At 41.2% G+C, this 22,363-nt stretch overlaps 1 protein-coding gene across 3 annotated transcripts in view; it reads right to left on the minus strand.

Moving 5' to 3' along the window:
• The window catches only part of GAREM1 (GRB2 associated regulator of MAPK1 subtype 1), a 103,510-nt gene that overhangs the window by 13,854 nt on the left and 67,293 nt on the right, over nt 1–22,363 (minus strand). For 2 of the 3 annotated variants that reach the window (XM_071737433.1, XM_071737434.1), the window contains 2 exons: nt 10,939–11,069; nt 792–1,970 (listed from right to left, as the gene is read on the minus strand). In XM_071737433.1, the coding sequence (XP_071593534.1) occupies nt 792–1,970; nt 10,939–11,069 (1,310 nt within the window). The remainder of the gene's footprint in view (nt 1–791; nt 1,971–10,938; nt 11,070–22,363) is intronic. The other variant, XM_071737435.1, reaches the window with a different exon arrangement.

Below are 22,363 nucleotides of genomic sequence, written 5' to 3' on the forward strand. Positions count from 1 at the left end.
GTTGATAATCTGTATAATTTTTACTCCAAAGTCTCCATGACATTTCAGGTTTGGAGAAATTATTTCTTCTTGGCCTGAGTTCTCATTAGAAACCTCTAGGAAACATGGTGTGTTTAAAATTGAGACTTATTTATCAACTTTTGATATTAAATGAGCTTTATCAAGCTCATTTATCAACTTTTCAGAGTCCCTGTTTGAACACGTTATCTTTCAATAAGCAGTGCAGAGAGATTAGTTGAAGTCTAGTTTGATAAAGTCAATGATACTTAATGTTCTTCAAAATCTGCCACAGACTTGTAACAGTGAAGACGATCTCTTGTTAACAAACACTTGACATGCATAAAAATTCCAGCTGTTCTCATTATCAGGGACTGTTAGCTGGACACACACACTAAGGATATCTGAGGCAGTTCCAAGTGGGGTCATGCCCCACACACTTCAGCCACAAAAAATATGAGAAAACATGGAAGCCACATGAGAGGTGATGTGGAAAGCAAGGGAAGGAAGTGAGCTAGAAATTCTTGTTTGTGTGAGCAAAACCCCTACAATAAATATCACCTGAAAGTATCAAGACTAAGGCACTAGAGCAGTTATATTAACTATAGTTTGGTGTTTTTAGGGCATAAGTTATACTTGTTAGGAAACTAGGGGAAGCTGTAAATCTTAAAGTCCTGCTGTTTCCTTGCTTTTAATATGCGCCCCACCCCAAAGTGTTCCCTAAAAAAAACCACAAGCAAACTCTTTATCAGCTGCAAAAGAAATAAAAACCAACGTTAGTAGCTCTAACTTACTGCTTCTGATTTGGGAGGCACTGGAGGTGGAGGTAGGGAAACATCTGAAGACTTTGTGGTGGCTCCAACAGTCGCAGGCACGGGAAGAGATGCATTACCACACTTTGATCGGAAAGACCCTCTGTAGTTGTCACATTTGTTCTTCTCACTTAGCGAGCGAGTGAGAGGCTGGTCACCAGCCTTTCCAGACCCTTGGTCCAACCACAGCTCTTCGTAAGGAAGCTCTGGTTTTGTAGGCAGAAACATGGATTCTTCGCTGACTTCAGGAAAAAGGTAATCGCTGCCGCTGTCACCAGACTCCTGGTACTGAAGAGCATCGTGAGAAAACAGGGCCCACTCATTACACAAGTCCCTGCAGCCATGGAGGTTCACCTCACTATTCCCATGCAAGTTGTTTCCATAGACACAGACCGAAAGGCGGTGGAAGGACTGGGTGAGCTCGTCCCGCGCGTAGCTGAGGGAGTTGGGGACGTGGCTGTGCCCCGCGCATCGGCTCTTCTTCGGGCTCTTGCAGTCTTCGTTCCAGTCAGTTTTCACATCTCGCACGGCCCGGGAATACTCATCTATGTCAAACTGTTCCTGGCATATGTTAAACCAGTGCTGGATGAGGGATTCGTGCCACAGCTCCCCCTTCACCAGACTGTCAGGTAGAATAAATTTTGGAAGTGCCAAGTGCAAGGGAAAATGCATGGGGATAATTTTGTTGCCACGAAGCACGCAGCACACCACCACAGTCTTGGTTTGAATGTTGACAAACTTGTACCTGTGCCCTTCACGGATAAAATGCAGGTCGTAAGGGTTTCTCGGGGTTGGGCTCGGCACAGTGACATTCACGGGCAGCCTGGTTTTTTCTACTATATTGCGAATTGTGTGCTCACCTTCTTGCATCTGCACCTCCAGCGGGCTGCGAGTGCTGAACTTGCCCTTACACTGGAAGGGGAGGCTGATGCTTTCGTTGGTCCTGTGGTTCATGCAGATGAGGCAGGGCATTTTGCCTCTGCCTAGCTTACTAATCGAATTAAGTTTCCCGATTTTTTTGAAGATGGTGTTCAGTCGTGACTTCTCCTTAGAGGATTTTGCATAAAGGATTTCTGCCTGCCCCATTAAAGTGAGCTCATCCCCAGTACTAAGGGTAATGTTGTAAACCTCAGTATCTTCATTGCATTCACCTGATGCCACCTGAAAAATAGTAAAAAAAAAAAAAAAATCTGATTTTTCCCCACTGAAGAGAATACTTCATATCATATCAAATCTGTTAAGACTGGACTTGCGAGACTATGTATTTGGAGAAACTAAACTAACTTCATTTGAACAGCTGAGTAGCCAAGTCCAAAGTATTTAACCTGACATTTGGTCAAGTAACCCTTTTTCTGTTTTCTGCACATTCCTGCATTTTACTTGAAGGGAAAAAGCCACCCAAAACTGCCAAAGAAGGAGTGAGAGCAAACAAAACCAATTTTAAAATGACAAATCTACATGTCCCAGTGGTTCAAATAGCCACCTGTGTCATGCATCTATGACATAGCATGTCTACATTCCCTTGCCTTTTTTCCACCCCCTTGGTTTTGCTGTTTGCCAGAACTTATTGCCAGGCTCTTGAAGGAAACAAACATTCTTCCATCATCTTCAGCTCCCTGAGGAGCAGAAAAGGTGATGTCACTGTTATGGATGAAGCATATCCCTTTGATATAATCTCTTCCAGGCTAAGGTGAATTATGGATGACATCTATTCCCTGAAGGAAAAGTCAAGAATATCAGTCTATTCCATATCCCTCTTAGCCTTGCTCTCCTAGTCATAGACTAGATCATAATTTTTTGATCAGAATTGCAATTTAAGAGATTTAACAATATATGCAAAGCCATGTGTGTGTTTTTCTACTATGGAAATTGTACTGGAAAGGGAAAAAATAAAGCAAAACAGGTGTCCAAGGTTCATTTGTTCCTGAAGTTATTTCCTTAAGACTGGACTGACTCTTCATAGACGAGTCTGCTGTGGTTTGTATTTGAGTGGTTTAATGTGAAAAGCCCTTTTTAGGGACCTAACAGAACTCACACAGCTCTTCCTCAGCACCTGATACCTATTCATAAAGGAAAGCACAACAGATAAACCACTGGCCTGTTATAGACCATTTTATTTGGAAATACAAAACCTACTAAAAATACTGCGAATTGAAACACATCAAAAACTGGTATAGCCCTTTCTCACCTCCGCAACCCCTAAAAACTTCATGGAGCTGAGTGAAATTCAAATTCCAAGCTTCAAATTTGGGTATCATCACAAGAATAGCCATTGCACGAAATCAAGGCTGTAATTCCAACCACTTAATAACTGAGAAGCAGTGTGAATGATGCTTCCTCTTTTAAGAAGGGATCTGCAGTTCACCCATGTTTGTGAGGTTGTTGGGATCACCTGCTGGAAGCCTTTCAGAGCCAAGGCAGAGGCAGCTCAGCTGAGGTGTGCTGCCTCAGCACTTCAGTCCTGGGGCTTCCGGAGAGGAAGTCATTCGAGCTCTGAATTATCTAAACAAAGACTAATTGGGTGTAATCCAGGAAACCACTAGGATTTTATGGTACCTAGTACTCATTCACAGTTCACACCACTGGTCGGACAGTATTTTGAAACACCATGACGTAAAAGAAAAGCACTTTGTGTTTTTGCTGGTTTCTCCTCAAAACCACCACAGAGCACTGGTTTTGAGCTGTGGCCATGCAGGTCTTGCTTTTGGTGGAGGAGATCAGGGCTGAGGACACACAGGGTTCTGTGCATGTACTGTTCAACCACCCCCTTCTCTTTCTGAGAAGACACATACTGTAAGAGCATCAGTTCCTAGCACTGAAAAGTCCCCACAAATCGCTTCTTCGGAGAGTGCTGACGGAAATTTTATCTCGAGACTGTATGGTTACATCAGTCACGCTTCCTGCAGGACACCAGCGAGGGAGGTGTCACAGCCTGTGGCTGAGAGAGCTGCTGCTTGGCCAACTCAGAATTCCCTGGGGATTCACAAACAAGCAAGCCACTGTAGAAGGAAATGGTGGGTCAGATGTGAAACCACAGAGGTAGCAAACTGGCCGAGCTTCCCATGGAAGGTCTCAGGAACCAGCTGCTTAGTATTGGCATCCATTTCCACCAGCCAAATAGCAAACTGATTTTTAGATTAGACAGGCATGTTTAAAGACAAAATTATTACAAATTTTAAAATTCGGAAAACATTATTTCATTTTTAAAAAAATATAGTCACAGTGAAAGAAGGCTGAATTTTACTACGTTGGAACAAAAGAAAAATCAAGACACTCTCCAGTGTGGCGCTCTGAGAAAATACTGTTCTATGCTCTTCCTTCTGAACAAAAATATAAGGTATCAGCTGCTGTCCAAAGCTGTAATAAAAAAAATATATCAGAAAGTGAAATTAAAAGTCTAAGACTGCATAACTTCAGCTCCACCCATTAAACTCTATCATGGTCAAGTTAAGGCTGCTGGTGCACCTCAGCAGGCTAAGTATATTTTAAAATTTAAATTTTGAAAGTCAAGCAAGCTAAGTCCTCTCTTCTTGTGTTAGTTTAATCTATTCATTACCACATAGTAGTAAAAATATACATTGTAAGTAAATGTCTTCCAGGATATGTGCAACAACTAAATCTCATTTATACCTTAGGTGGCAATCACTCTAAAATAATCTAGAAACTCGTGCACAGATATCTCTAAGTTTTCGTTTCTCAAATCACATAGTTAAATTATCTCTACTTTGTCCTCATAGCAATGAGTAAAAAAAAATCAAAATTACTGTCTTGTTTACTCAAACTTTTATCAATAGTCACAAATCTTAAAACATTAGCCAATAGGGCCAGGACATCAGGGGAGACCTCCAGGTTGAGCAGAACACTCAGTATAGAGTCCAACCTGCTCCACAAAGCAGGTGTAGTTAGTGCAGACTTTTCAGGGTCATGTCTAGTTGAATTTTTAGCTTCTCCAAAGATAAAGAATCTACATTTTCTCTGGTCAACCTCTTCCTGCCCTCCAGTCAAAATGCAGAAGGAGGGAACCAAAGAGATGGGGGTGAATGAACACAAGTCCCTACTGGGGGCAGCAGGTAAATCCCTTTCTGGTCATCCCCACCATTCCAGGTGTCCCCGCATAATAGATATGGGGCATTGGAACTGGAGGATGATTAGGATGCCTGATTAGGATGTTGATAAAAGCCCATCCAGGGAGTTGAGAAGGCAAACAGACTCATGCATTAGGACAGTTCCTTTAAAAAATAAAGGGAGGATAATTGTCATAGAGGATTCCCTTCTGAGGGGACCCCGCTGCCACATGTCAATGTCTTCCTTGTATTAGTGTGCTATTAGAAAAAAGTTGTTCCAAAAACTGAAAGTAATACTTCAGCTGTAGCATCACAAGCATCAAATGGTGGGGAACAATCACCAACACCTCAACCACCTAGTTACACCAAACTTTGCGCTTGCCTCTGGTGAACTTCACAGGGCTCCCATTAGCCCAGGAATCAGTCAAGCACAGCAGCTCCCTGAAACGGATTATTAGATTCACGCAAAACAATAGGAAAAAAAGTGAGTATCATAAGATGCTCTTAAAAAGCAAAAAGGGTAGCACCACACCAAACATGACTCCCTCCACCCTCTAAGCTTCCAGCACTGACCCACCTTTGAGCACCCCTTTTGCTCCTTCACACCCCTGCTAAGAGCATGCCCTGTGCACCCCCTGCTTTCTGCTACAGAATCCCTGTTGGGGTGCAGCAGGGCCCTACACTGTTCCAGACACTTGGACTGGCACATCCCAGCCCATAGATGTGATTCTGTATGTCATTGATGTACGATGGGGAGAAGACAGCAGATCTCTGTCTCAGAGTGCCAGAGTGAAGGTACTTCAAAACACAGAATGAAATTGTATTTCTAGGAGAATCGCCTCGTAATTCTGGAAAGCACCTGAGGAGCCTTCCTTCAGCTCCATAATACAACTGGGTGGGCAGACTCTGGTCCCAGTGCATCTCCACAGTGGGACTGTGCCCTGATATTTTAATTTCTTGTGTGTGCCCACTCCTCACATCTTCTGTTTAAAGCAGAAATTCTTCACTGGACACTTCCAGTGCAACAACATGCACCAATAACTACCATACCTCCAGCTCTTGTCATTAGCTTAAAACACAAAGTCTCTTCCTTAGCCTCTTTCTGAACTAGCAGCCTTGGGAGCATTCTGAAATAACTTCTTCCCCAAACACATTTATCTTCATAGCTGCTCCCTGTTTTATGTGTCATAACAAAAACGCTCCATACTTCATAGCAATGACTCCTGCAGTTCCACTAACCTCTTCCCCTCTTTTTCCCTTCTCAGAAAATTTGCACTTTCTGTTAATAGGTGAGAATCAGCTCTCCCAGCTCTGAGGAAGAGGCAGTAATTGTTACACTGTACTCCAAAGCCATCCAGAACTCACTGGCAGATGCTCAAATTGAACAACTCCTACTGCAGAGAGCACACAAAACCAGAACCTATTCCATGCTATACTTACCCTTCATCTCTTCACTGCCAGATCTTGATCCATACTAACTGTTCACTATTCATGCCAGGATGCTGACCAGAGAGGTTACAGACATCTTATCAAACACACTACTAACCAGCAGCAGGTTAAGTCACTTAAGTCACTGTTTTCAGTTTTAAGACTTCCACAATCCAGCAGCCAATTACACCTACTGCAAAGGACAGGCACCAGAGAAGTGATTAATGATTATTTAGGAAACCTGTTCTTGTGAGAAACCTCAAGTATATTGTTTATTTTGCTTAAGGAAAGGTTGACTCAGAAGAATAGATTTTGACAACACCTGAGTCAATAATCCTGTCTTGGACTCCAACTGTTCTATTTGTTACAGTTTGAAGTAGAAGTATTTAATCACTTGGGCACATATGAACTCCTTATAAAAATGATTTGTGGATTCATATTGCTTGTTATACCTGCTAGATCTTATTAGAGTAATGCAAGCATTGCATTCACAGTAAAAATTCAGTTAGGATTTCTTTTGGTAGAGGTCTTTTAACTATGAGGTGTCTGACTCATAGTTACTGCATGTAGTTTTTACTATTAAAGCCAAGGGACCAATCAGAACACTTCTTTAAAAAAATTATTTTTACAGGCTCCCCCAAATGAATAAAGACTTTTTAATGTTAAAAAAACACCCCAGGCACTGCTACTAGCAGCAAGAAAGAAACTTTTTCAGAGAAGTTTACTAAATTCAGTGAGACAGCTTTCTATTTTTATTTTAGAAACCTCTGTCTCCCAAGAATGAGAATCAGAAAATACAACATTAATGTTGGTATATGCACGTTACCCTCTCAAGTAAGAGGGACTTTGCCCTCATTACATTAAAAGCTGGCTACTGTGTTGCTTAAGAATGCCTTAAATAAATCAAAGTGTTCAAAGAATGACCCCAAATAAGACTGGTAACCCCAAAGAGCTATAACATGAAGTGTCTCTTCACATGGGATGCCAGATAGACTGGCACACGAAGCTGCTGTGAGGGAATGGTGCTCACTCATAAGGCTGGCATCAAGCCACAAGGTGATGAGGGCACTAAAGCACTAATTCTCAAGGTGAAATACCATGGGTTGCCTGCAAATTTGAAGCTAAAACCTGTACAGAGACTGACTGCAAAGAAAGTCATTATTGCAGCATTTAAAAATGTCATAGGGTATAGCAGTCTAAATATATGTGTTCTTGGAAAGTCAGGACAAGTTTATCAGAGCCAACACAACCAAATCAGATCAACTTTCCTGAATTAACATTCATCAAAAAGGAAAAAAATAAAATAAAAAGCATGGTATCGGTATGTGTTTATTTCTGAAAAAATGCACACTGTATGGACCAACACCGCTAAACCACTGTGAAAGGAGGATTATATTAAAAAGAAAACCAAATCAGGTATCAAAAGTTCACATCAGCCAAATAATGTCTTTGATAATGAAAGAAAAGAACTATTACAGGGCTGTTATGTAATCTATCTCTCCATCATGGAAAGGCTCTGCAAACAACCTCACAGCCTCTCCTGGGAGATTAAGTGGTATCATCCAAAATTATATCCTGGAACATCTGAAGGGTCCTACAGCACTAACTGGGATATTTTCTGGAGTGCAGAAGTTCATGGTTTGTACAAAGTACAACCTATCAGACAATATTTTTGCTTTTCAGAGAACTTTTTGTAATTTGCCCTTAGTATGATGTGGGGGTTTGGTTTCTAATTTTATTTTAAGTCTTAATGCAAATCGTTTCCTGGGTATTTGTACAGATTGTCATCTGTAAGGCACCAGAGCATCTGACTACAGAAACCTGCTGCTGTTGGTTCAGCAAAAGTTAGGGCCTTGGGGTAGCTCAACTGTCTTAATATTTTTCTCCTTGGCATAGAGAATAAAAAAAGTCCTCATCTTGGTAGCGTAATGCTGTTACCATAACAAAATTCTCTGCAATTATTCTCTGAATAATTTTAATACAAAAAGGTTATCCACCTATCCGATCAGCGAAGAATAGACAGAATGCCTCTAATTTCAAATTAGGAACAGATTTAAGTGCTGACTGACTGAGTGAAATTTGCTTTTTCCCAGAAGACTCTAAATTGCTGTGTCTGTAGACACTGCTGGCCATTGGGTACTTGTGGCAACCAACTGAGTCTACAAACAGCACTGATATATATGTACATCCAAAAAAAAAATCACCTGTAGTTTTAGCCATTAGAGAAGTTTGGTTTAATCTAAAATTTTTGTTTTCTCTCCTGTGAAAAGTGACTCCAACTTCCACTACAAGTGTGGCTTGATCCCATGTGCTGCCCTCCTACACATACCCAGCCAGTCCCAACCCCCTGCCCAGGAAAGCCTGCCTGGCTGCAAACCTCTGGGGAAGAGAGGAAGGGAGACCCATCTCCCCTGCCTCTTCCAGGATGAGGTGGCTTATTTTTCCTTTTAAAAACTAATATACAAAGTAAAAATAAAGTAACTCCCTTGGAGAAGACCCCATGGCCTGTCACTGTGAGCAGGTAGCTCTCTGAATGCCGGCACTAGCTGGAAAAGTCCTCCTAGAGCAGCAAAGGATTTACACAGAGGAGTAAAGTTGGGACCAAGCTGAACCATAACTCGTGGCATCACTGACACACTCAGGCAAACCTCAACCAGCACAGTCAAGTGACTGTGTGTCAGGTCACATGCAAGTGACTGTGTGGTTGCACCCTGTAACTCTATGGGCTCTTTCTTCAAATATTATCCATGGAAGACTTGAGTGTTTGGAACAAGAAAGAATTCCCAGACTTCAGAGGTCCTCTCTATCTTAAATGCTTCATCAAATCTTTTAGGCATTATTTATTTATTTAATACTGGATTAGCTACCTTCTGAATTTAAACGAGCACATTGCATTGGACAGAAATCAACCATACTTAGTATTTCTCCCTTTGCTCTAATTGGTTTGACAGGATCTCCCCTATATTAAAATTTTAGCACACACAATTCTCTTGCATGTAAAGGGTTATTACGTTCTTTAATAAATCCTGTTAAGATCATTTATTTTTTTGGAAGATGATAATCTTGGAATAAGCTTCTATGAAACTGGAAAAATTGCCAAGAGAAATACTGGCAAGATAACTAGGTTAAACCAAGTTTATTATCACTGTTATTTACATTAAGGAGTATCACTATAATATCTTTAAAAAACTGATTTGGTATGTAACAGTAAGCTATGCTTAATTCTCAGTTTGCTAAATACAGCAAAGAGTTTTAAGAACACTCATATTAAACTCAAGAGACAACATTTAACATTTAAATGGGCCTGCAAATACTTTTCTTCCTATAAAATCAAAGCTGCACATTTCACTCTGCTGCTCTCTTGATTTGGTCATTGATCAACTGAGAAATAATGGGACAGCACTGAGAAACACTGGCACAGCACTGAATAAGTCTAGCAGTCCCAAGGAAAGACTGATCCTTCCTGGGTAGAAACGAAATTTTCTTGTTGCTTTGATTTGCCCAACTACATCCTGAACATACAAAAGTGTTTCAGCTTTCTCACGTAGCCTTCATTCATGAAAGCCTCCTTCTTTGTGGGCTCAGGCTAATGGAGAACAGAAATAAAAAAACCCCTACTGTCTTGAAAGGCATGAGCCTGTGTCCCTAAATGAAACAATCGATGAGCTTTTGCACTTACAGCAGTCTTCAGCAATCTTGTTTCACACCTATAAAAATTGTGGACTACTCAGCTCTAGCAGTGAATGAAAGAGAAAAAGCCATCAAAAGGTTGTTATAAAACCCTCACACTGCTTCATACAGGCAAATTCTATACTGGCTTTGTCCCAGCAGTCTCAACCAGTTTCCACTGTAGGGCACAAAATGTAGATATGCACCACTATACCCCAGTGCTAGGATGCTCTTCAGCCAGTCTTAGGTGGGTTTATCAACTGAAGCAAACCAGTAGAGCCTGGAGACCACCCTGCTCTGTTAAACCTACCATGTGTAGTGTCACACGTAGGAGAAAGAGAAACAAGTTCTGTCCTTACTGTGTCACGCCACTGCACCGCAGCATGTTTGGTGACAGCAAACCCTTCTACACTCATGAGACTGCTGACCCGTTGATGAGCCCAAGAGGTGTGCATGTGCAAACACATAAAGACAGAAAAAAAGCATGTCTTTGGGGTTTGTTTTGTTTTGTTTTGTTCACGATGCTATTTAGCTGCAGTAATTTTGAGACGAGCAACCCCACCATTTCATCTTGCATGCTCTCTGAGAATAAGGCTTTCTGTACAGGGATTCAAGCAGCTGCTGCTTAACAGAGAATAAAACTCAGACTACTGGAGGGGGAAAGGAATGGGGGCAACAAAAAACATTTGTTTAAAATCTGGCAGGAGCATCCTAATGAGATGATTATTGGATGGATCATCTGGACTGCTCCCCAAAGTGCCATAGGACAGGAGAGCCCTTAGAAGACATGTTGATTTAAGACTAGAAAAATGATCCCAAAGAGCATCATCACCGAATGCAGAACACTAAGGGCTCGTTTGTCTCAAAAAATTACACTTCCCACACAGCATCTTTGCTCACTTGCCATGTGTATAAAGGTTGTAACAGTTAATAATTTAGACAGGGATAAATATTTATTCAGGGACTACCTTAACGTTGAATGTTATTTCCTCCATGACGTAAACTCGTTCAGGAAATGCTTTAGCCACCTCCTCCACACTGTTAAAATACTGCACTGGCTCCTTAATATCTCGGTCTTGTTCCAGCAGCTTAAACTGCCCTGAAAACAGATGATAAACAGAAGAGTTGTAAGATATTTATATTGGACAACTGTCACTGTGGCAACTGGCAACTGCTGGCTCAACTTCTTCACCATTTTGCTCTGTAAATTTTTCCTGTTATTAAGCGCCCAAAGAAGACAGAAGATTGCAGAGAGTCTCCTGAACCTGCTGTGAAAGACACCCAGTTTCACCAGGTTGGAATAAAAAGAATGTGTAGGAGCTGAAGTTAAATTAAAAAAGGCCCTTTTATCACACGCTCTCTAGAAATAGTAAATAACTATGGAAGCATTTGTGTTTGTGTACTTAATTTGGTGTAACAGTATCTGTGCAGATAGCATTTTTCAGCCCTTAATACTAAAAAGCTTCACAGAAAGAAAACACACCCATTACTATAAAGCCCCAAAACAATAAACATAGGGGGGTTGGGTTTCTTTTTGCATCAAACAGCTATTAAAAATGCTACCCTTTTCCCCCTAGGCTTCCCTCAGAGTAGAACAGCATCTAACTTCCCTTAATCATAAACTTTAACTAACATAAGAAATCAAACCATACACATTTTAAAATCTTTTGAAGGTGGCCACCATCAGAAAAGCATCAGAACGAAGTCTTTCTTGCTGACTTCACTTCCCCCCAGCATGAAAACCTTGGCTATTTTTTAAGTCTTGTAAAAAGCAAGAACTAACAGGGAGGCAGCCACCTGGGGCAGACCTGCCAGGGATAGCCAGGCACATCAATCAGCTCTGTTCACTACAAACACAAAGTTTAAAAGCTTTCTTTAAAAAAAACCACAGTGATAACAAAAGCTTAGAGGGACACATTTGTTTCTTGAATGACTTGAAATCAGCGTAGCAATCTTCCCAAATTTAGGAACATTAACTACCACTAAGTTAAAGGCTGAGCTCAGCAAGAGCACAGCAAGACTTGATGTAAGAAATAACTCTAGAAAGCAAGTAAAAAGTTGAGAAAAGTCAGTGTTTAGTGCATCTCCTGTGAATCATGTTTTTAAATTAGCAATGCACTGGATTATTGTTCCCAAACAGTGCTCAGCTTCATTAAAATACATCAGGATGTCAGCCACCCTCAGAAATATTTTCTCACTCCTTCAGCATTTTTGTGCACAACACCCTGCTGCACCTACACACCCCATCAGACTCGAGACTTTTGTGGCACATTCAGAGAATTCACCCACACTAAACAATTTCAGGCCACTTAATCAGCAGAGGAGGAAAATGCGAGCTCAGCAAGTCCTGTTCCCCCATGGGAAAGATCCATCCCCACCACCCTGCCAAATGTGTAGAAACACACGCACACCAAAAGGGGTGCAAGACCATGAGGCTCAGCTCCCCCACCCCATCCCAGCACCCTGCTGACAGAGCCACACTCTTTTAATCAGTATGCTCCACTGGTGTGGTTGTGAGCATAAATATCAACTTACAAGACAGAAAACTTCCTTTTATTGCCTTCCATACGTTTTGTCCTTCTAAAGTGACCACAGTCACTTTGAAGTATTATCAGCAGGGTAACTAAAGATGCTGGTGCTTCCCACTATGAGAGTGTATTTTGCAACTGTTTCATAAACTTCACTCTTCAAAAATCAAGCTGCCTTGGAGTCTTCCTCTGTCTCTGCTTCAGGACATGCTATTATTTGAAGTTCAGCCAAAACACTTCAAGTGCTTTAAAGACCAGCACTGCTGTAGGAGCAGCAGGACCTTTGGTCTGATCTGCTGAAGTCATTCCTGTAGTATATTCCAGCAATGTAATTGACTACAGGAAAGGCTTCTTTGGGTCAGACCAAAAATTGACCTCATGCAGGATTCTGCCTGAGATGCAAGTCAACAACAGCTGTGTAGGGAGGACTTTAAGCAGAATTAGCAATACCCTTCAGAGTCTTCATACCTCTAGGAGGAACTCATGGCTCAAGGATGCCCAGAACAGGGAAGAGGTATCCCTGGGCTTAGTAGGTCCAGAGGTTTTCTTTACTGGAAATTTGTTTAATTGCTTATGAAGGTACCTAAGAAGTTTTATTGTAGACACACCCTCTACCTTTAAAAATTCTGACAACCACTTCTTCTACAGGCTCTGTATACAGTGACTCCAGAATTAAAAGCTGAAATCTTAAGAGTGACCAAACTACATCTGGCAGACACTATGGGAAACCATGGGGAAACCTGACAGTGGACAAGCATTTGGAAAAACACTTCAAGCCCTCAACAGAGATATGGCAGTGTCCTGAAGCTGAGTTCCTCAACCTGCCTGTGCCAATGTTAAGCAATAGAGAGGCCAGGCAGCTGGCACCTCTGGGCTCAGGGAATCGGGACAACAACCAAGGAAGATGCTCAAGTCGCTGAAGTTGGAGAGCATTTTGTAACTGAAGGCTGAGGCTCAGACAGGAAGGGATGAAGAGAGAATGGTGATTTTTAATCCCCAGTCTGCCATACAGATTATTTAAATTCCAGTTTCAGGATTTGCCCATCAGCCATGTCCTAACCAAGAAGATGCACTCACAAACTCCACAGGTCCTTCCCTGCTGCAGGCACCCAACCTTCCTGCAAAGTGTTTGTGGGAACTGAGTGAAGTCAGAGCTCCTCCTATGTAGATCAGGATGTGCCAGAACATCATGAAGCAGCAGGGACTATGAGTTGCACCAGGGAGTACCCGACAGCATAGAAAAACTACTGCTCTAGAGCACAGAGCCAGTGACCATATTTCACAGCTATTCACTAAGAGCAAGATGTTCTTAAAGTCATCACACAGCAATCATTCTCCATGGGCTGACCTGAGGTTGTTGTTCTCTCCTGCTTAATTCTGAATTGCTCCTCAGGGAGCACTACTGTCCTCTTCAACCACTGACACAGCCACCTGGCTGCAACCCTAATTGATTACCCAATTCGAGATCCAGGGGTCTGCTTCGCAGGATCCCAGCTGTGGTTCCTACTCCAGGCAAGCTGTGATTACAATTTATAATGGCATTTCATACTTTAAATTCCCTGAAGAAAAAAACCCCAAACTCACAGCAAGTTTGAGTCACCTCAGACAGAACAAAATCCTGTGGGGCTATTTCTGATTTAACATTCCCCCCTTATGTAAAGAACAGAACTGAATATGATACTGAATGGAAGCTACATAGTTTTTTTAGATTTTGAAATATTGTAATAAAATTTTGCTAGTTCAGAAAGAAATTGAGAAGACAGTTCGAAGTGAGAATTTAGTTGAGCACAGTAACAAGCCATGAATTCACATGAACACTGAAGGAAAACAGCATACTGAATAATAATATGAGCAATACTAATCCAGCACTTTCAATGAGACAGTGGTCTTTAATTCTAGGTTCTCTGGTTACCCTGTTTGGAAGCTTAATAGTATCAGTTTACTATGACTGTTATGTATTTAAAAACAGATAGTCTGGTGGCAAGAAAAGGTCAGCTACCCATTCAATCCACACTTCTACAAAAAAGTCCCGAATTCCTCATCACAAAACAAACGCTTCAGGCTGTCTGCAAGTGGGGAGCAGGGTCAGCTCTCCATTGTAGAGCAACACATGCTCTTGTTAAAAAAGAGTAAATAATAAATAAATAAAATCAGCTGGAGCTTTGCTTCGGTACAAAGGGATGCTCAGAACCGCCTGTGTCGCTATCTGTGCCACCCTCCCCTTCCTTCAGCTGAGCTGCACGAACACAAAGCTGTCTGTGCCTTCCCTGCTAATAAGCAGCAGTTCACGAGGAGGTTGACTACAGAGAAGTACAGACAGATCCCAAAGCACAGAATAGAAGGGCAGCATTAATCTCCTCCTGTTGCGAAATCAAGAAGTGTGCTGTGCACGGAAGCTGTCGGGGCTAGATGTTAAAATGCCTCTCCTTTGGAAAAGATGGTTCGTATCTCGAGATTTCCTATAGGCATGTTTTTTTAAAGTTAATTTCCTGATTGAAAAAGGGAGGCTTTTTTATTGGAAGGAGAGAAGGAAGGGCTGAAGAGGGGCCTGCAATACACATTTGAACCAGATGTCAAGTAACTAACGGGGAGGAAGGAGAAAATGTCTTATTTTGTTTCTCCCTGGTCTCTATTCAAGCTCCCATAAAAAAACAACAGCGTGGCTGAAATATAAGTTAAATGGATGTAAGGCTGGCTTGACTGCAAGTTAAGCTGGAATATTACTACACTTTGCAAGAGGCAAAATTGCACTGGGAGACTTTACAAAACTGACAGCAAGCTGAAACAGATCACAAGGCAACTTAACTGTGCATTAACTGGAAATGTAATAAAAAATAAAGAAATTTAAAGCTCAAGTTATACTTTTATAGAATTTCACCCCTCTTTCTCTTACTAGCACAAAAAGAATAATGAGATGCTTGTCCAGTAAATCAGTGCAGGTTCAGAAAGATCAAAGATTTGTAATACCTACATGGTTCACTGAGCAGGTGTGGTTAACTCCTTTGCAGCCTCTGGACTTTATATATCTTTATCTTCCAGCCTGGCCTCTGGCAGATACAGTATTGGAACAGTTTCCTTCTAGTATGTATTATCTCTGCAGATTATGAATTCTTATTTCCCTGGGAAGGTATTTACAGTAAAGACAGTAAATCCTCTACTGCTGGTAATGAGTCTGGGAAGATGAAAAGGCAGGGAAAGACCTAAACCAGGGCTTATCCTCCAGTTTATGGATGCATTTATCAAAACCTAGTAGAAGCAGAAACAATGGTCTATCATCCTTCTTGCCAGAAGTTGGCCCTGCAACATCTGCATTAAACAGCCCATTCTGACCCAGCCCTCAGGCTGCTTCTGCTGCTTCCACCACAAAGGTTCTTTCAAGTTTACATATGCTCACAACCCTAACTCACTTTACACAGATTATTTCTTTAATGCAAGATCCCCTGGGTTTTGCAGGGACTTACCCCTTTCCACCAAATAGTTCAGCCATTTCCAACAGTCCTGAATGTTTCTAAGACAGCAAGATAAATTTTATACAATGTCTGCAATGTGCCTAGATGGATGGAGTCCTTATCTACAGCAAGGGTTCACACACAGTGAACAAAGTCAAATTTTCATCACTGTAAAAGGATGGGAGCATGTATGGGAGAACATCTGAAAGAAAGAGATTATGTAAAAAAAAAGAAAAAAAATGAAAAAAAGAAAAGTAGCTGCATGTCATCAGTAGGAAACATGGAAGGTCACTGAAACATCTGCTCGGTTGCGTTAGCTGTTAAATGTTTCTCCAAGGAGGCAGGAGCTGTATTGTCTTTTAGCAGCTTTGATTATTTAGTAAGCCTCAAATCTCCCTATGTGAGACTGTATGCAGAGCCCAGGGCTTCTCAAGAATGCGCAGACGGCACAGCAGGGTAGAAAAAGTACTGCAGAGGTTTATGTTTCATATTATTTGTTGACTGCTGATGGCATTTCAGTATTTCAAAGAACAGCAGAGCTGACTCAAAAAGAAAAGGCTTTCTACCTGCCAGAATAACAGTATTTTGGAAATAGACAGCTCTTGTCTACATTTTTCAGCATTCCTCTGCATCAAGCTGAGAGGGAGTAACTTTCTTTTCCTCCCTAAAAAGATGATCCTCAATATAACTGGGCAGAGTTGAAGAGCATAAGCCTAAAGCATAAATAAGACATAAAAATGAAGGGAGGCTTGCTAGATATCAGGGAGAATACGGCTGCACAAATTGGAAAGTACACTTCAGCACGCCCAGTTCCTAGATGGATCTGTATAGTCTTCAGCTGACAGTGTACACAACTTCCCTCAATACAGAAATAAATTTGTCTCAGTGGGGGATGATAGAAGGAAATCTCACTTCATGGTCTCACTTGTCACCCTATCAACTAGGTCATACGGTAGAGCTATTTCATCCCTATTTAATCCTTACACAAAGCAGCCAGTTAAGAGTGAGCATGGCAAACCAAAGACTACAAAAAACCAGATTAAGACATAACCCTAGTACTCCAGCCTACATGTTATTTTTTTTTTAAATACTTTTTGTATTTAAATTGACATTTGCCAATATGTCTTTGCATAGAACCTACATGTGGCATTTTGCTGTTGCAAGAAGTGTTGTCAAGGCAGTGGCTGTAGCTGTCTAGGTCTTAAAAAAAAAAAAAAAAGGGATGAACAAAAAAGAACCATCACAGCTTGAATGCCACTATTATGTGACCAACTGGAACGAAGGTGTAAAGTTAATATTGCAGCTCTTTAGGGACCTATCACTAAGTAAACGTGGAAAGGTTTGGCAGACATGCTGAAGTAACGACAACTGGGAAATAAATTCCTTTCTTCACTTTGTCATCTTCCAGCTTGTTGAAACTTAGCATTTGTTCACAGCTCTTCAATGAAGACAAGAGTGCCAGCATCCTCAGGTCCTCTGGAGCCGCAGAGCTCCTGGGTACCCCATCCAGAGGGGATGCCCCCCATCCAGAGGGAGACTCATGGCAGAGAGAAACTGCCATGGAATTACAGAAGGCTGTTTTCAAGAGCAGGAGCAGACAGTAGTTCTCAGGTGAGCTAGAGCAGCCAGTCTCAGAGCCCCACAGCCCACAGAGAGGACAGCAAAGGGAATCGCCTGCTCCATCATCACCCCTGGGTTCCCCTTTGAAGGAGCTGCTGATTGAAACCCAGGTTGGTACCTGGCAGCAAAAGTAATATGGATGCAATGCTTGGATGCAATGCTATGGTAAGGTCACACCCTCAGCAAAGAAAGAGCAAAATGACACAACAGTGTGGTTCACCTTATCGGCCACACTGAGAGCTTCTAAGAGCTATGAAGAAAAATGTCTGGGGAGCAAAGAGGGAAGTTTTCCTAAGTTATTAATAAGAACTTCTGTGTTTAATTTCATATTTTAGCCTGCTGAAGCACATGGAAAACTATGAAACGGAAGAGAACAAAGCAGTCTTAAGTAGATAGTTTTCAAGGGATAACAACTGGCCCACGAGCTAGAAAAGCTAAGACTGATTCTTGTATTCTAATCACCATTAAACAGATATTAAACAGACTTTGAAATACTGCTTCTGTGTTTTAAGAGCTGCCTCTCAGTCTTTTTCTGGAGGAAAGGGAGAGGGGTGAAGAAGAGAACCTCCTGTGTCCCCAGCTGTACCCAATCTACTGGAAATTTTGGGAATGTATTAAAAAAAAAAAAGCAGATGAAACATGAACTAGAGACATATCTAAGTAAACACAATACAAGTAGAATTCATCAAGTGTACTGGAGCTAAACTTATGGCAGTGCAAAGCAGAGGGCAAGGCACAAAGGCACATTCAGTCAGCGAAGATTGTGCAACATTTCATGGGGAAGGAGCCCTTCAGAATGAATAGTCTTACTTCTCAGAAGTATTATGAAGATTTTTAAGCCTTAAACGCCTTTATTCTTCTCTGTTATGTCTGCGGTACAAATACCCATTCAACCAAGAGAGGATGAGTCAGGCATCACAACTTGGTGGGACATGTTGAAGCAGAGCATCCCCACACTGACACATCACCTGTGCGTTTGCATAGACACCATGCCAGAGATCAAGGATGGGAACCCAACCAAGTTTCTCACACAGCAATGCCATGCTTGCTAATCAAAACCTCTAATGCTCTGCTGGCAAAGCAGAGGGAATGGTACAGCCTAGTGTTCTCTTTTCTCTTATCTTACTTTTATGACTCTTAAGTAGCATAACAAAAAAAGTAAAATTATTCTGTTGGCAGCATAACAAAGAAAAAGTAGTTCAAATGGTGACTGATGATAGCTTCAAGCAGATTTAACTCACAGATATTCCCCCTGAGAGGGAATTTTAGGCTACATATGATGTAAAAAGACAGACAGGGAAAACAAGCCTAACCTCTAACCTTTGTTTCGTAAATTATTATCATCACAAATACAAGACTACCACAATGAATGTTTCATTTTAGAGGGTCACATGTTTTGAGTGTCTGTCCTGTAAGTTAACAAGATTTAGCTTATTCACTGGGTTATCATTGATCTAACTTGTAATTAATATAATTTCATTCCTCTACCATGTGCTGCCAACAGATACCAAAACTATTCTACCAGCAGAGTGTTAGTTCAAACACTAAAGAGATCATGCAGAGGACTCAGATGACTATTGCACCATCTGACTTTTCTAACTGTTATTAACAAAAGCTGTTGCTAGTTTCCTGTTAAACAGCAAGAGTATAAAGATAAGCACATGAAGATGGCACGCTCTCCTGGCTTTGAAAAAAACACAGTAGCACAAATTTAAGCTATTTGGGCTGATGCCCCCATCAGCAATGGTGGAGTTGTAGTTCATAATCCACATGACTCCAAGAACTGAATGAGTGCAGAAACCCAATTCCATCCTCCCCCTGCCTCCACAGATGCCTCCTCATGGGCAAATCCACACAGGAAGAAACCTTTCTTCCCCTTCACTCTCCCTATTCTGATTGCTAAATAGAGAACTTCTTGTGCAACTGAAGTGTCATTGAAAGAAACTGAAGTACTTTCTAAGGGCAGCAGTATTTCAGGACCTGAGTTCAGCGGAGCTCTAGTTGAAGAGATGCTTCCAATCCCAGTGTCTAAATTTGTTCAAAAAGTTGAAGAGGATTTTTGCATTGATAAAAAGTATTTTAAACACAGACTGTACTTACAGAGAGTAGTTCAGTCTATCTCCTCAATACGTGTTGATGCAAGTAAATGATGGTATTTATTTGAGGTTAAGATGAAAACCAGACAGTATTCAGAAAAGAAATCCTGTCCACTGGTGGCAACAGAGAAATCTTACATTAGTAGATGAAAGAGGTGTCATTCTTAGAGGCCTGAAGAAGAGAAGACTCTGGGAGGACCTTATAAGCTGCCTTCTTATACCTGAAGGGAACCGACAGGTTGGAGAGGGACTTTTCGTAAGAATGTCCAGCAATAGAACAAGAGGAAATAGCTTTAAACTGAAGGAGAACAGGTTTAGACTAGGTCTTAGGAAGAAGTTCTTCAGTGCGAGGGTGGTGAAACTCTGGAACAGACTGCCCTGAAAAGTTGTGGATACCCCCTCCCTGGAGGTGTTCAAGGCCAAGCTGGATGAGGCTTTGAGCAACCTGGTGCAGTTGAGAGGTTTGCCTGCCCATGGCAGGGAGGTTGGAGCAGATGATCTCTTAGGTCCCTGCCATTCTATGAATCTATGAATAGCTGAGATTGGTCATTTTAGAGGACCAAAATTTGATTGCACCAAAGAAAGCAAACTTTTACAATTTAGGAACTACCAGTTTCCAATCTTTTTTTGTGTGTCAGGCCTGCTTCACTTTGTTGATAAAAAATTGGAAGGAGTTGCAATTATGGGAAGGAATTTAAGATACACAAAAGCATATTTTAGGTCATAAAATGGACTGCAGACTTTCTAACTATGAGTGACTTATGGATAGACACAACATTTTGGATTTGGTAGCCATCTCTTAAAAAATAAACTTGACAGAATGAAAGGGGCTTTTCCTAACAATTTCATTCACATTCTTCTATTTCTTGGCAAATCAAAGCTTTTACAAAAATAACAGCAGCAACTGCTGAGTTTGATCATTAATTTTGCCTAACTGAGAAACAGCTTTTATTTATTTTGCAAAAAAGCTTCTAAGTTACACTAACCAAAACTCAAGCTCTTAGCGTTGCTGCCACAGTGCAAAGATGCTTTCTTCAATTGTAAACCCACCACCCTTTATGCTTTCAGCTCTTTTGCTGACAGTTCTTTTTCCTCCTGCTACTCCCACGTGTGTAGCCCCATTTCTATGGCCTGACTTTAGTGCCTTTCATGGTTTTCTTGCTCGCTGAGCAGCCTTTTGTGCCTTGCAGGTTCTGACCCTGTCCCATGCTCAGTGGCACAAGTGTAGGATGGTGTGCAGTGAAATATTCCACCCGAGGAGGACCATCATGTCAACAGTACTGCCTCTGGCAGGCACTTGTGCTGCAATAAACTAAGCTGAAGAAAAAGTGCATTCATGGAGCAGAAATCTTGAAAATGTACATAGATCAATTCCATATAAAAAGTGCTTTTGTTTCCTGATCAGGAACAGGTTTTTTAATTAACTGAATGGGAGAAGTTGTAAAAACCAGGAACAATGACGGAGTCAGCAGCTCAGTCAGTCCTTAGTAGCTTACAGGGCTTTACATGAGACAGAATAAACGTATTTCATTCAGAGCTGGACATTTTTATCAATGTGTAGAGACACTTCAGAGCTTGAGCTTGGTAGCCTGAAAGGCAAGGCCATTTCTGCATTATAGAGCAGCTTATTGTTTCAAAGCTCATTTCTCTTTTGCTTGCTGAACATACATGTGGTTTACAATCTCTAACAGAGTCTGGGTTTTTTCCCCCTCCTCTCTCACTCAAATCCACTGAAATCTTTCACTCAAATTACTGGAGAACCTGTCACTCAAATAGTTCCCAACATTTGTGTATCATCAATGAAAAGGAGGGGTTGCTGCTCTTCTATGTGATTAAAAAGACAATTTTCTTGAGAAATGTATTTTATCACTTTGTATTTTCAGTGCCTGATGCAGCCTGTAAATTAGGAAGAAATTCAATTTATTATAGCTCTGCCCACTAGTAGTCACAAGCAAGTTCTCATAAACGAGTTAACTTTACTTCTGTAACAAATTAGACGAAATATTTAAAACCGAAATTAAGCCAAGTTCCAAAGAAACTCCTTAATTACACAATAGATCTGGTATATCCAGCTAAAGTTTCCTGTCAATGAGAGTACTCAGTGCTAAGTACATTTATGCTACAGCTAAAATTATATTAAAGATAATTTAAAACAAGTGTAAAGCCAAATCTGAAGTGAAAAGACACAATCTGAAAGGCACCTTAATGAAATAGATGTAGCAGCTTACGCTTCAGAAACTCTCATCCATTATGTCAGAATATCCATCACGCATGCAAAGTAACTTGCTGCAAGCAAATGTTTCTCATTTTTTTGGTTTAGGATCAGCAGCCACATTTATGTCATCTCCTCAGCTGAGAAGCAGAAGGTGTTTTGGTACCGTATTCTGCATGAGGTAAGGCATCTCGTCACTCGGGGTGCATGAATGCAACAGAGGCTCCATCAGAACAGTTTGTCTGCTTTCCAGCACAAGAGGACATTGATTCAGCACTGTGCAATTTATCTACAAAGCAGACAAAAACTCTCAAAACTCTCAGTAACAGCTCAAGATGAATGAAAGCAGCTTTTAAGAATGAGCGTTTTGGCATATGTTCACAGCGTGTGCTAAGCTGTCACTAGGAAAAAACAAAAAATAAAAAAAAAAAAAGGGGGGGGAAGCTGAAAAGGTGGCTGTATAGAGATGGTGGGTGAGAGCACACTGC

Source organism: Heliangelus exortis, chromosome 2 (assembly GCF_036169615.1).
Source record: "Heliangelus exortis chromosome 2, bHelExo1.hap1, whole genome shotgun sequence".
Taxonomy (NCBI): Eukaryota; Metazoa; Chordata; class Aves; order Apodiformes; family Trochilidae; genus Heliangelus; species Heliangelus exortis.